Raw genomic sequence first — 16252 nt, forward strand, 5'->3', positions numbered from 1 at the left:
TGGATAGTGTGTTGCAGGGAAATTGGGACAAATACTTTTTATGTTTTAATTATCATAAAATTAAAATGCGCTCTTGGCCCGTCAGAATTATGCAATAGAAAGAAAGGAAGCTAAGCATTGAAGAAGATAAAAGGTGAAAATGCCAACTGTGGACCTGGAAATTAATTTTGAAGTGCTGCTGTGCTGTTGGGTAAAAGACTCCTAGAAATGAAAATCTCTCCTTTTTTTTTTTTTTCTTCTTACAAGTGCCCTTAGGGTAAGTCTCACTATCATGCATCAATCTTAATAAAACTGTATGTCAGAAATAGTAGATATCTGTTATGATGAATAAAGACTGAAGTTACTCATCTTGCCTCTATGTTACAAGGTAGAAAAACAGACTAGTAGGCTTTCAAACAGCTTTGAGTAAGAGATGTTATCCACTTGATTAATGCTTAATTTTTAAGACAGAAAATCACTTTGTACCTAAGTCTGGATCCAGGTTGACGGTGCAGATGGACTTAAATGTTCAGATATGCTAACAATTTTGTCAGTGCTATAAATAGGTACCCAGTTAAAGAGATGTCCTTGATTTACTGAATTGAATAGAGAAATTCCCATTGACTTCATTGAAAATTGAAATATGATTGGTGATTGCCTCTAGAATTACAATCTGTCACCCTTTTCTCTGACTTAATATTCTCATCTTTATTTAATCTTTTTTTTTTTTTTTTTCCACCACAACAGCAAGGCACATGTAGGGCAGGAGTTGTTACCAACAGAGGAGAGAACAAATCTGGGGGGAGGCAGTTGCCTGAGGTCTGTTAAGGAGCAATGTGAACTCAGTTTTCCTTTCTTTCTTTTTTCTTTTTTTTTTTCCCCCCCCTCCTCTGGTGACTTGCCTACTCTCTCCCCTCCCCAAATCAGACAGGCTACTCGGTGGTTGGCACTAGAGCCCATCCAAGAGCTACAAAAGCGGTGTAAGCTGGCAATTGTTCTTGCCAGTAACAACCCATTCAGTTGTTGTAGGCCAGGGATGGCATGATGGGAAATAAAGAAATGAAGTAACCAGTGGATTACCCACAATGTAGAGTGAAGAGCTTGAAGCAGGCAAGTTTTTCTCATGATGTGTTGTGGAGTTGCAGCCAAATCAAGTCTCTGTTTGAATTTCAAGATGGGTACTTATAATGCAAGAGAAAGAGAGAAACAGTCCATTTCACTGCCTTTGGGCTATGTTGCATTAAAAACATCTTTCATCCCTGAGCAGTACAGCTCCAGCCACAACATCCAGGGATGCAATCTTGTTTTGGCTTGTGGCAATCCCAAATGGCAGTTAAAATGCAAAAATAAATAAATAATAGAGATTGTAGAGGAAAGGATAGCAGAAAATAGTGTTACTTTATAGACTAAAATAATCCAAAAATGTCATGGAAGTTTTAAAACTGCAGTTATTTAGGAAAAGGTTGCAGAAGCTAAATGACTGTGTTTGTATAAAATGTAGCATGCATTGGTGACCCTAGTAAGAATTGAAGTACCTTAGGTCTTATAATTTTATCTTTAAGAGCATGTCATTTTGGCTTTGTGGGTGGGAAAATTGCCCAAGAGAGATTTTATCTTTTACTAGAAGAGGTGGATATCTTATTACAGAAGAAGTACTTGGTCATAGAAGAATTCCATTAATAGCATTGACTGCTTTTTTAAAGTTTCATCTCATGATCTTCCAAGATCATTTTCTAAAATGAACAAATTTCATTTTGTATTCTTCACAAATTTTGGAACTGTTCAAAAGAAATTTATAGGAAGTTCAACTTAAGAAACAAAATATGGCTCCCAAAACCACACACGTTTCAATTCTTCTTTCTAACCTGTTCTGGTATATAAATGCCATGCAATCCATTTAAAGTTTTCTTTGGAAATTAATTACTTATGTTAAATATTTTGTCTTAATGTATGCTGCAGAAGAGACAAACGGGACAGCAAGTTTATTCAAAGTATTGCAAAGCATGCTTCCTGACATTAATGCATATTACCATAAAGAAAAATACACACACTTAGATATACTTTTTAAATGTGGATTGTATGCTATGTCTCTGACATTTTTTCACAGGCGTAACATACAGTCTAGTGCAATAGTTAAATGTTGTGCGTTAATCTTCATTCCTCCCATTTTTACTATATTGATACCATTACCTTGTGGAATAGTGTTTTCAGTGCATAAAATAAGTCATACACTGTTAAAATGTACAGTGCTAAATGTTGTTAAGTTTTACAATCTTTTTAATTCTAAATTTGTGGTTTTTTTTTCACTACTAAAATTATTTTAGTCTATGTTTCAGACAACGTAGCTCGTATCTCTGAATGGAAGGTAATCTTCTTTAGAGAAAATGGATGGCACAATTTAAAAGTTGTGGCATTGAAAATTTAAAAAAATGGTTAGTAACTAAAGTATATTGAGCAATAAAACTTAAATAACTTAAATAAAACTTCATAATTTAAAATTATTTAAATAAAACACAATGTACATTTTGCAAAGCTTTTTGTTTGTTTTAGATCTACTCAAAACTCTAATCCTATAAAACTTTCCCTATAAAAGTGGACTTTTTTTTTTTTTTTTATGTAACTGAAGTCTTTCAACTCAAATGGCGTATCTAGCTGTAAGAGGTTAGATTTCATAGGACTTTTTTCTTCTTTTCATTTTACACATCTGGGAGTGAGTCAGATCAGCGCATTTGTTTAAGTATCCTGTTTCCTACCTTGTACTACTTACAGCATTTTGCAGGCTTTTTGCTATTTCCCTGTTTGTTGTCTGGAGAGTAACCTGTATATTAAGTTAAAACTTTCTTTAGATTAAATGAAGGCTAAGTTTGGTGCTCTCACAATCAAACAGGCTATTTCATATATTAAAAAGTCCCCTCACAGATTTACCGAGGTTAATATCAACGTCAGAAATCACTGAGGGCTCATTTTGTGTAATTATAATGTAAGTAACTAAACGGCAGAAAAAACAGCTTTCTGTAAATGTTCCAGTTTAATATTCCTTCACAGAAATGTTTAGGCTACATGAGATAATTGTGGTTGTTTTTTTCTGTAATATTTACTGTGGAGAATTTAAGGGACAACTTAATGAAAAATACTTTGTTGTTGCAGATGAGCTTTTCTGAATATAAAATTCAGGAAATTCAAGATTGTGGTTCCCACAGCAACCATGGCTTGTTTCTTGGCTTCTATTTAGGGTTTAGAATTACTGGGATAAATGCTGTTCCCAGTTCCCTTGACTTTTCCCATGTTGATATGAAAGCTGAGATGAGAACTTGGCTCAGGATTTATGGGTAACTTTTTGGTCTGAATAGTTTCTATTTGCAATTTGTCCAAGATATAATTGCGTGGGAATAATTATTCCATCTTTTTATCGTTAAAATATTTTTTTTCGAAACTAACTATTTTCCAGCATTCAGTAGAAGTTATATGGTCCAATATTTTACAGGCATTATCCTTCATTTCACTCCTCTGAGTGTGTATGCTAAGCCTTGTCATGATCTTTTCGATGGAGAATGTGAAAGGAAATTCAATGTCTGAAAAACAATCCTCCTTCCAATAGAGGATATAGAGAGACTCGAAGACTTAAGTACAGTCCATCTGTCTTGCCTGTGGTTATGATGCAGAAAGAAATCTGACTTGTAATAGTGGGTCTTAATAAGCTTTGATGAAGGTCCTCAGTCATGTACTACTATGATGGAGTATGCAAATACTTTTATAAACACTTCTGTTGAGTGATTAAAAAGAAATCCACTGCAGAAGAAGAGTACTTGTTCATGGTGTCAACTATCTTCTACAACCTCTGGGTACACCTCTTAAGTTTTCACCGCAATACGCTAATATGCAAATTTTCAAATACTGTATTTAATGATGAGCAGCATGTGCATAGCAGGAGCTAGCATTTTGATAGCTTCTGTAATTTAAAAACACACAGTAACGTTTCCCTATATCCAGGATGCACCTGCCAATTTAATAACATATTTTGAGTCTTGACAGTTATGACTCAAGCACCAAAGCAGCTGAATATTTGCATTGTGATTGTTGTATGTTTTTGGTCAGTTGTTTTTTGTTTGGTTGGTTTTAACTACTGTGAAGGATGTTGTTGGATTTTTTTTTATTTAAATGGTAGTAGAGAAGAATTTTCAGTAGGATTTCTACTAAGAAGAAAGTCAATTCTAATTTAAGACAATCAGTTCAAATAAAAAGCTTTTGCAGGAAAGACTAGAATATAAGTTATTGAAAAGTTAACACTTCAGAGGAGTATTCTGCTGCAGATATAACTTTACTGTCAGTTTCTTTCCACGATAACCTAAAATGAGCCCACTATTTTCTTCTGTTTTTCCTTCAGATGTAGGAAAGGACAAAGACACATACACAGATGATTCAGAGCATGGGAATTACGATGTTCGTACAGATCAGTCATTGCTCATTCAAAACAAGCTTGCCAGACAGAAAACAGAACCTCGGACTAAATCATCTTTAAAGGTAATGGACAGAAAAAATTATTAAATTGTATCAATTGCCACAGTATGCTTAAATATTTTTTAAAATATGATTTTTAATGGGCTGGTTAAGCTAAAGTTTAAATTAATAGACATCTCACAGAAAGAAATGTAGGAGGCTCCTGTATTACCATTTGACCTATAGAAGCAGTGAATAGAATTCTCTGTAGCAAAAATGACCAACGTTTTGTAGGATCAAAGGATCTGATGATTTGCATTGACTCATTTAAATGACAGTAGTCTTTTTAAAAAAATAAAATGTAGAGCATTTATGACATAGGACTCCCAGAATGGAGTGAAAAAATCATGTCAGCTGGGAGGCCTCAAGAAATAAGTAGAGTTTAGAAAAACTATTACGTGTTGCAGATAATCAGTCAAAAGTGATCTGAAGTGTGTAGGGTTTTCATTCTAAGCAAAATCCACGAGGTAGGTAGAAACAGGAAAGACAAAATTCACTTGCTTATAGGAAAGTGTAGGAATAATCTCAGGAACTTCAACTAAATAACTGAAAAAATCTCTCCAGATAAAACTGACAAGTTATCTCACCTAGTAATTAGTTAATCATAGTATTCATCACAATGCATTTTCTACAACACTTCATCCTTTCTAATGCCAAAGAATTATGATAGATTTTCAGTTCAAAGCAGGTTTTTTTTGTTGTTGTTGTGGACTGGGAGACCCTTAATTCTCTTTTCTATCAAGCATAATTTCTCGTAAACATAAGACAAATGACCTGTTCTCAAGAAGTTCTGAATTATTTCTTTCTTCAAGCACTAGTGATTTCAATTTTCAAATAGTGGAATCTGCAGTACAGTTTTTACCAGCAATTCTATGTTTTTTGCTATATAAAAAAATCAGTAATACTGTGCTACGGATCTACAACTGCCTCAGTTACTTAAGGAGTCTGTTTTTCATAGACGCTACCCTTCAGCAGGATATTCATTACACAGTTCTGGCATCCATTATGCTTGTGTACTTCATGATTCTATCACTGAATGCATGCTTCATGAAGAGTCTTTTAATCATTGTAAAGCTTGTTTTCTCAGTCATGCTGTATTATCATTTCTACAGGATTCTCTAAGACAGGTTGATGTGATCTCTGAGACCACATTTTATGGGATGCTTTGGAAAAAAGGTTTTTTTGTTGTTTTTGTTTTAATTATAATAGCTATCTAATAATCACTTAGGTTGGTTTACAGATAATGGTATTTACAGTTTGGAAACTTAGGACCTGAAAATGAAGCTTCAGTAAAGACAGAGAAGGTTTATGTTTTAATCTGAACTACAGAAATGAGAACATGTTGTGTTGACAGATTTTTCTTTGTTTTTGGAAGGCTAGATGAGTTAAGACAAAGAGCTTTTCTTTTGTTTTATTTTTTAACAAAATCTTATTTGGTTGTGTAATTACTTAAACAAAGCCTTCTATGTTAAATGTGAGATAAAAGAGAAAAAAATGCAGAATGTGCAGGATTTAAAGTACGTTATTGACAATTAAATATTTTGCATAACAGGTAAGGCTGATTTAAAAAAGAAAAGGCTTAGCTGGCAGATATTGTCCGTCTGTCTGTCTAGTAACAGACTTTTCAACAGACCCTTCATTCTGCTAACACAAGATAACTCCTCTATTTTCATGTAAAATATAAAACGATCACTTACTGTGTGATTCCCAAGAAATGCATTTAGGACTGATACAAAGTTTATAAGCAACCAGTAAGTTAACTTTCTTTCAAAGTTTAAAGGGTACCCTTGTATTTGTATGAAGTTTAAACAAAAATACAGTTTTTATGTCTCAGTCTTTGTACTTCCTGACCCTAAATCCAAATCATCTGAAGCCACGTCTGGCTTATAACCTCAACAGCAACTTTTATCACAGCAATTCCTTAGGAAGTTTCCTTTGGCTTTTCTACTGTTTTTGTAAATGAGGCAACCAAGCAAGATTCTCCTGTTTACTGTTTGCCTGCCTCCACAGGAAAAAGGCATGGGAGATTTTGATTAGTCATAGAGTAGAAGAGAAGGTTACTAGTCTTTCTTTGGACTGTTGCGCAAGTCCTGGCAGTTAGTGGAAGATGTTGAAGGGAATCTTTCTCTAAACCGATACAAGACTAGCAAAAGGACTCATCTGTTTCCTTTTGAGATGGTTGAAAGTTACAGTGGAAAGCAGGGACGAGAGCTTTACAGCTGGTAAGTACTCATGTATTTGGAGGATTGACTGATTTATCAATATATTAACAAAAAAGAAAGTTTTCTTAGTCTTACCAAAACATGAAGATCAGAAATACTGCCTTGATAGGGTGTACAAGGATAAAAGCTCATTATTCTCTGCTTATTTATTATTCTGATTTAGGCTTGTTTTAGAAGGTTTTTATTTTTTTTACACTCCCGAGAGTTTCAGGGACAAATAACTAAAAACAGCTATTTGCAATCAATGCTTGATGATATTATTTATCTCAATGATAAGCTACTTGAATATTTCAAAAATAACAAACTTGTCCTGCTGGCACAATGAAAGTCAATATGCATTTATATATTTTTTAAGCTGTCTAGTGTTTCAGATTGCATATATGATGTGCACTCTCCATAAATCTAATTTGCATCACTGCAGTTTTAAATCTTTAGAAACATTGGATAATTTAGATATAGCACCTGGATGCCAATAGTCATCTTGATAGTCATCTACTTTACTCATTTCCTTTGTTATGATCTATAACTCAGAATCCCCTTTAATGTGAGAGGGTGAGATCAGTACAGAATCCACAAATTTCATATTGACAAACTGAAAAGTGTTAAGATCCACTAAAAACTATCTTTATTAGCTATCTCTGCTGTCTTCTCAGCACCAACTGCTACTGAGATTGTATAGGAAGTACGACTTCATGTATGTGATTGTCACAAGATCTCATGCAGAGGGGTGATGCCAGCAGGTGGCGGCTGAGCAGGAAATGGAAGTAGTATCTGCTATTGCAAGTGAAATGTAGGGAGCAAGCAGGTCCCTAATGGTAAAGCTGATTATTTGAAACGTTCTACCTTCATGAAGAAGGGAAAATTAGCTAAACACATTTTATCACTTAAATGGGAAGCAACATACACCTAATGAAGTAGTGAGGTCAGTAGCAGTGAATTCTTTCTGTACCAATGACTATAATATGTAGAGTAGTGAGAGGAATATGTGAGATATTTTCCAATATTTATCACTATGGGTTCAAGAACTGCAAAGAAATGTACCTCTATGGTAGCCTAGTTTACTGCTCTTTTTAGTATCCACTGATAACTGCTATAATACTGCATGTCCAAACCAGTTTTGTATTGGATAGGATCTGACACAAGTTCTCTTTCAGTCTCTGGAAATGTTATGTGACTTCTAATAAACTTTAAATAAGACCTTAAATAAGCAGTTGCCTAAAACATTGAGAATTTTTTCCATTTAGCAGAACATAATGCTGAAAATTCAATACAATTTCAGCAAAACTCAGTATGTTCAGTGTAGATTATTACAGTCATTATTAAAAGTTAAAACTACCAGTGAAAACCTTAAATATATTTTTTATGCTTTTTATTGGATTCTTTTGGACTCTGAACATATCCATTACACTTTTCTGCAAAACAAATATTTACTTTTCAAAGTTTTATGTAGGTGGTCTTGAAAATTTGAATAAATCAAATTTAATATCTGTAGAATAAGTATATTCTTCAACCGTATTTTTTCTTTTCCACTCTTTTGCAAGAATTATCTTCTGTTTTCATTTTCTTCATGTGTAAGTGCATGTGATTGAATTGCACAGTTTCTTAAACTCGATTTGTGCTATGTGTTCTAATCCTGTCCATTTATCACTAAATTCATCTACATTATTTCACTCAGAATCTTGCTTTTATGTTTAGTGGGTGCCAGGCATGCATGCTCAAAGAGAAGGTTTGGCAATAAAGTTGTTTTAGTGTATAAATAAGAACAAGATGTTGTCAGCTGACAACAATGTACTGGAAAGGAGAATAGGAAAGGGAGTGTAATAGATAAGGAGTAGACTGTTAATGCAGTTTAATAACAGAAAAGTAAATAAAGTTTAAAAGGAATGATAACAGATAAAATCATTATCCCAGAATAGAATGACATGGTCAAGTGTAACACAAGTTAACTTCATGTTTATGCTTCCAGTGCATGGTTTTCATCTGCTGTGAGGTTTGATTTAAAAATAAATAATAATAAGATTCAGGAAATGAAGGGAAAGTAGTAAGAAATTCACAGTGAAGGATGAAATCTTATGAAAGAAAAAAAGTATAATTTAAGAATGAAAGTTTAAAAAAAATACAAAAGAAAATGTTTAGTGATCATGTCACTTCCTGTTTAGGTCTTCCTGTTAGACCTAAAGAGCAAATAGAGGTTATTTGAATATTTAAAATGAAAAGCCTCCTCCTGTCCAAGCATCCTCCATCGCCACTTCCCTCTATAGTAATAACGAGCAGACTTTCAATGTTTTGCAGTAAATCCCATAAACCTGAAACTAAAATATATGTACTTTTCATACTTACATCCTAAGTCTAAATAAAATGAAAAGGAAAAAAAAAAAAAAAAGGTAACAACTAGTTGTATAGTTTATTCCTAAATGTTAAACTACAGTTTTATTTTCAGGAGATAAGGTATTTCTTCCTCCCAGCTCAGAGGAAGTTCTGCACAGTACAATGTGGTATATGCAGAAATACATTAGCATGGGTAATTATGGCAGCATTGATATATGTCACATTAACCAAGCTATGTTGTCTCTGATGCCCAAGATAGTCTGGATAACTCTGTGAGTACAAATAGGTCCCTAGTATTCTGTTCTAGTTTCCTATGGTTATTCAAAAAAGCAGGGCTGGGGGGAGAGCAATATACATTTAAAATCAATTATTCTGTACTTTTGGAATTAGGTAATGGAAAGGATAAACATAAAAATCTACTTTAGTTTATCCATTCCCAAACTCTTTAAGCACAAGATGATTACTAGCTTAGCCATATCCTTAGAAAAATTCTCAAAAAGTGCATTTTGGATTACTCTTAAGTAGAACATGATTTTAAAAATGTTAAAAATGAGTCTAGTACTATTTTATTTAAGTGCACTGCTGTAGCCTAAAATATTTTTTAAATGTTTTCACTACTAGTTCCATGTAACTTAAGAAGTCTGTTATCTTGTTGGAGTTACAGGTTTGATTTTAATTATCTTGAAATAAACTAAGCTGTGATTTGGAATCTCACTTTTGTTTATGGAAATCAGCCTGCTGTAATTAGCATTGGTAACATATTTGTTTCCAGAAAATACTTAAAGCTGAATTGAGTCATAAAATCTGAATGTAGACACAAACCATTGAAATGATATCCTTAGGCATTAAAATTCCTTACGATGTTAATGCAAAGTTCATGGTAACAGTATTAGGGAGAATTAGTAATAAAAATAAGAGGGGTGGTGTTCATGAACCAGCTAATAATCTCTTTACTTAGTAACATTTAATGAACAGGAGTAAATGGTATTGATAGAAAAATTTCCCGTATTTCTGGTAGAATAACCATTCTATTTACAGTTAGAATGGGAAAGACGTTCATTTAGATCTTGCAATTTTAGGTGGTTATATCACTTAAGAAGTTCACATAGCACATTTCTGCCCTAGTTCCTCAAATTGTTTCCATGGCTACATCAATCTCATACATGATTTAATAGTCCTGAACTCATCTTTGAAGCATCTCTTAAAAATCAAGAGATGAAGAGATCCAAAAAACTGTTTCTCTCTGCCTCACCTTTGACTACCAGTGTGTTTTAATTGTTCTTCTTCTCTCATTGCTCCATTCCAAGCAGATTTTCTCTGCAAGCACACAAAGTGCTTTTAAATGCTGTAGGGTGTTAAACACAGCCCTATTTAGGCTGTAAGACTCCATGCCAATAAGCTTTATGGTGATGTTTATAATAGAGCTTAGGGTGTCATCAGTAGGTCAATGAACATGTTGTTGCTTCCATGAGGAAGCAAAAACATTTCAAGGTCTATTTAGGTTTCTTTAAGTGTTCTTCACATGCTTTTTGGTTCTACAGCTTCTGCCAAAGTGGTGCTATTATGGAGTGGTGATGCTCGGCGGGGTAATATGTTTGTGCTCTTTATTATATATGGAAGGCATTGATATAGTACTTACAAAATCTTGAAATAGATTATTGTCAATTAAGTTTCTACAGTGATGTCTGCTATTTGAAGATAAATTTGAAAGGTCTATTAAAAATGAGAACTATTCACTTGTAAACTAATTTACTTATATCTAATGAATACTTACACATTTGCTTATATGCTGGAGGCTAATAATTTGTATTCACAGAGTAACTGCTAACACCTTAGTGCAAAATATTTTACCAGATTTTATATATTATTTGGATGGGGGTGGTTTGTTGTTGTTTTTTGTTTATTATCATATAATAGGATGTTAGATGGGTAAATTGTACCTCAAGTGAACTTCTCAAACCTGGACACTTGAAGTTTGACCTCAAACTTGGTATAGATGCTAGACAAAGGTATGAATACTGTGCTGCAGAATTGAAGAGAGGAATACCTTTAACCTAAAGCATGAAAATGAGTTTACCTGAATTATATTCTATTCCTACTGAGATTCCACCAATTGTCTGTGAATGATACAGGACAAATTCTTTACTTTCTCTTTAGCCATGCTGACTTGCATGGAAATATGGTCAATTGATTTCCACAGCCCTCTTGTATGTGGGAGTTCTGTTTCTGCTCCTTCAGCTGATACTATGCATTATCTAGACATGGTTTAAGTGACCTTGACAGCTAACAGACTATCTGCAGGGAAATGTTAATATTAAAGAAGGTAAAGCTGTGAACTTGGAAACAGAAATGTGTAAGTTCCACCTAACCTAGTGCCTTACCAAAGCCCAAGGGGTAGTAGGAACTGGCCAAGCAAGAGAACCATTTGCTGCTTTTCAATCTATGCTAATGTTTGTAATTTTGCATGCATTAGAGTGTCAGTAAAGAAACTGTATTAAGAATATTTAAGTAGTTTGTTGTTTTCTTTTCTTTTTTTTTTTGAAGAGGTAACACACAAAAGATTAATTCTACAGACTATATAATTAAAACTTTGTTTAATTTATGTAGTCATCTTTATCATTTGAAATACAGATTTGTTTTGTACATCAGAAATGTGAATTGTACATACGTTATAAAATGACAGCATAAAACATTGTGACTTATGAAAGGGAAAAAAAATGAGCCACACCATTTACCAGAATCAAACCAAATTTAAAAGTTTTTTATATTCTTCTCTCACATGTCTTCTTTGAAATTACCTATATTTTTATTGTCTTTGCTAAATACCATGCACTACGTTAACAGAGAGACTATCTGGATTCAGCGCTTCCACTTCCAGTAGCAGCATCACTCTTTCTGTTGTTGCATTCTTCCTTTCCCTTCCCTTCTTACAGTTTCCCTGGTGGATTTGGGGGAAGCAAAGGCATTTGAATAAGTCTCTTTTTAATATGGTAAATTTATCAAAGTTATTATTCCCCAGCGCACTTAGCTGTTAGAATTCACCAGCTGTCTTAGGAAGGAAATTATGTTCAATCCTTATAATAAAGAGATCTTGAAGAGAGAAATTCAGTAAATTTCAGCTGTAAGAGAAGAATTTGGGGCTCAGCTGTCTGCAGCCATCTATATTTTGTATCATAGGTTCTACTTTCCTGGTATGTTTATTTTCCTTTACATAATTTTACATATTTAAATCCAAATTACATCACTTATGTGGGAGGAAGTTGAACTTCATGTCTACTAGAGGCAAAATAAACAATGTTCTGTGGAGTCTTAATTTTTGTGTGCTGTATCGGTCAGCACTGACATAACTGAATGCTTCCATTGTTGATTATGGCTGGGAAATGATTCTTGTATGTTCTTATAAATGTGAAACTTCCTCAGGTTCTTTTTAGAAAGTAAATGACAGTCCTTTAAGTCAGAAATTGAAACACAGACTGTTCTCAGCCTGAGCTACACCCCAATGACCCCAATGTAAAAGTTGTTTCTTGCTATTTGGGTGCCTTGGGTCAGAATAACCTGCTCTGGGCAGAGTCCAAGACACTTTGTGCATGCTGCCAGACTAGCACTTACCCTGTGCTTTTGTCTGTGTGTTATTTATGACTATTGATTTTGAAGTTGGTAGGCAAAACTATGTCTGAAATATATTTTAATGCAACTTAGAAGTGTTAGAATACTTGTCAGCCTCTGTGCTAATGTGTACATGTGTATAAAGTAAGAGAAATTGTACTTATTTTCATTACCATTGTTGGCAAATTTCAGGAACCTATGAAGCAAATCTTAAAATATCTAAATACTAAATTAATACTAAATACTAAAGGTCTACTTTCCAGCTCCTCATCTAGCCTTCATGTATTAGATTATGTAAATGAAAACTATATGTAAAATGGAAAAGCTAGTCAATTTCTTCACGACAGACCTGATTTACTGCATGTTTTAAGTTAGAATAAATGAATTTACTGAGAAACACCTGGCATCTAGTACTAGGGCTTTTCCTAGGTTAAGTTCACAGTTAGGTACTTTGATGTTTTGCCTGAATAAAAATTTTTTAACTGTTCAAACTAGAGTCAGTTATGATTGAATTTAGGGAAATGTTAGGGTGATGAACCCAATACGTGGAAGAAAAGCTTCAGCTGGGGATTTCCATGTACCTGGTTAATTGTTGCTGTACTATTTCATTGTATAAATGAATGCAAAGAAAATTTGAGTCCTCAAATGGGTGTTAATCCCTTAGAATAATGAACATAAGAATACAAACTGCAATAGGCTATTTCTAAAATCAGTCAAATGAGTACTGATTGAACTTGCGAACTTAAGAAAATGAAACTTAAATGAAGAGGTTCCTTTTTTATCATGAAAGGAAATTTTATAAGAGGTTAGTCTTTTGCCTTGGCTTGAATGCTTTTAGTGTGGTTCAACATTAAAAGCTGACTTTAGGTTACAATATAGGCAATATATAATATTTTTTATATTTAATATGTTCAATTTTAAATATTATAAAATGCTATTATAATATGTAGCATATGCATAAAGTGTTATTTGTATATTTGTAACAAAAATAATAATATTTTTCCTGTGATCATATTTTATGTTATTAGGTTGTGTCTGAGTGTAGGTAATTGTGAGGTTTGTTAATGAAGTCTGTTGTAAGAGGAGGACTGCACGTGTTTAGCCAAAGTGTAGTGGTTGCTTTGAAACAGAGTGATTTTTCATTTAAGTAAGGTATGTTAAGAGTGCAGTTAATTTTAGATGGATATTTGAGTCAATTTGTTTCATTAACAGCATTAAAGTATGTGGTGGTTTTACTCGGGTGGGCAGCTGAATTCCACAATGGCTGCTCTCTCACTCCCACTACTCAAAGAGGAAGGGAGAGAAAATATGACACAAGGAGCTCAAGGTTTGAGATGAGGACAGGGAGATTGCTCAACAATTATTGTAACAGGCAAAACAGACTCAGAGAAGGGAGATAGGCAGCAAATCTTAAAATTACTAACAAGCTAGAGAAGCAAGAAACAAAGAAAAAAAAAATACCTTCACCCTATCCACTCTCTTACACCTCCTCCCCCCGAGCGGCATGGGTGAAGGGGGATAGTGGTCAGTCTATAGCGCTTCCGTCTCCGCCACTCCTTCTCAGTCTTCCTCATCCCCTGTGCCACAGGGTCTCTCCCACGGGATGCCGTCGTTCCCAAACTGATCTGGTGTGGGATTCCCACAGGCAGCAGCTCTTCAAGAACTGCTCCAGATATGGGTCTGTACCACAGGGTCCATCCTCCAGGAGCAAACTGCTCCAGCACAGGTCCCCCACAGGCAGCAGCTCCCTCCAGACCCCTGCTCCTGCGTGGGTTCTTCTCCACGGGCTGCAGCTCCGGCCCGGGGCCTGCTCGTGCGGGGGTTCTCCACAGGCCACAGCCTCCATCAGTGCAGGGCCATCTGCTCCACCGTGGTCTCCTCCATGGGCTGCAGCGTGGAACCCTGCTCCACCGTGGTGCTCCATGGGCTGCAGGGGTACAGCCTGCTTCACCATGCTCCTCGCCACAGGGGACTTCTGCTCCAGAGCCTGGAGCACTTCTCCTGCTCCTTCTTCACTTGGTGCCTGCAAGGCTGTTTGTGAGGCAATGTTTTTTTGTTGTTGTTGTTGTTGTTGTTTGTTTGTTTTCCTTTCCCTTTCTTAAATATGCTCTCACAGAGGTGCAAACAACATCACTTACTGGCTTGGCTCTGGTCAGTAGCAGGGCCCTTACATAACATGGGGCAGCTTCTAGATTCTTCTCACAGAAGCCACCCTTATGGCCCTCTGCTGCCCAAACCTTGCCACATAAACCCACTACACAGTAATGATAAAATACTACATATTTTAAGAAACCACATATATTTGTAGGATTATGGCCATGAAGCAGTAATTGAAGTTATTTTCACCCAGGTTCAAAACAAAGAAAACAAGAAGGCTCTCCCACAAGTGACCTGTGGAAATCCTTATGAAAGGTGTTGTGGAAACTGTATGATTACATGGATTCAGGAGTAGCTGGACAATGTTATGTAAGAGAAATTCCGTAGGATATTACCAGATACATAGAAAGAGAAGCTGAAATTAGCTGAATATCGGGCTAGAAATAGAAGGAAATAGCACTTTTCCTAGTACATGCTCTCCCCTAGACGGGTTTCTTTCTGTAACTTTTATTTGTAACCAGCTTAGAGATAACACTTCATAATGGTTTGAATGTACTTCAGACATTGTGGTTTTGCTGCTGCACAGCTCGAGTTGTAAAAATTTGAACAAGTCAACAGGAATTTGTGTATTGGTTTCAAAAGTAGCAGGTTCTTTTCACTGTTCTGCCCAGTGTAACAGTGTTCAGTGAGGTGTGTACGGAAATACAATTACACCTAGCAAATAAAGCTGTGATACAGAGTAAACAAGTTTGGGAAAGGGATAGTGAAGAATTTGGAGCATCATCCCCCTGTGAACCAGGGGACCGAGAATTATAGGCAGGGGGGAGTAGAAGTATCTGCATTTAGATACCACTTGATCTGTCTGAGAACAGAGTAGTTCATAAGTCTCATATACACAAGCAAATAATTATTTAAGATTTAAAAAATAATAATAAAAAACACAAACCTACAGAGACGGGCAGCCTTTAAGCGTTTGAATGCTGAATGAACATGAAAAGGTTGCAATAGACAAGTCGTCTCTCTATGTGGTTCTAGTTAAGGGGATGCCCAGGGAGATGGTGGCATCGCTGTACCTGGGGATGTTCAAGGGAAGGTTGGACGTGATGCTTACGGACATGATTTAGGTGACGTTGGTAGTAGGGTGATGGTTGGACTAGATGATCCCGAAGGTCTTTTCCAACGTTAGTGATTCTGTGATACACAGAATATACGTCCACACACAAGGCAAAAAATAAGCCTTTCACCCTTCCCAAAGTTTGCTATTTTTCTTGTTTTGCTTTTTTGTTTCATTTTGTTTAAAGAAAAAAAAAAAAAAAAAGAAGAAAAAAAAAGAGGAAAGAAAAAGTATTCTTATGGAAAATTAGTGAAAAACATTGGAAAAACAACCTCCTGCCCCAGTTCGATTACAGTTACATTATCAATACATTCATTTTATGTTGCATTTTAAGGCATTCTTGTGATTGCAAAATTTGACTTTTAAATGGTTGGACCTGGCATTATTACTCTGCTGAAACTGAGAAATT

General features: G+C 35.1%; 1 protein-coding gene across 5 annotated transcripts in view; it reads left to right on the forward strand.

Moving 5' to 3' along the window:
• ANO3 (anoctamin 3) overlaps positions 1-16252 on the forward strand; it is a 206469-nt gene that overhangs the window by 120864 nt on the left and 69353 nt on the right. For all 5 annotated transcript variants that reach the window (XM_032187907.1, XM_032187908.1, XM_032187911.1 and 2 more), the window contains exon 4: positions 4364-4500. In XM_032187907.1, the coding sequence (XP_032043798.1) occupies positions 4364-4500 (137 nt within the window). The remainder of the gene's footprint in view (positions 1-4363; positions 4501-16252) is intronic.

Source organism: Aythya fuligula, chromosome 5 (assembly GCF_009819795.1).
Source record: "Aythya fuligula isolate bAytFul2 chromosome 5, bAytFul2.pri, whole genome shotgun sequence".
Lineage (NCBI taxonomy): Eukaryota > Metazoa > Chordata > Aves > Anseriformes > Anatidae > Aythya > Aythya fuligula.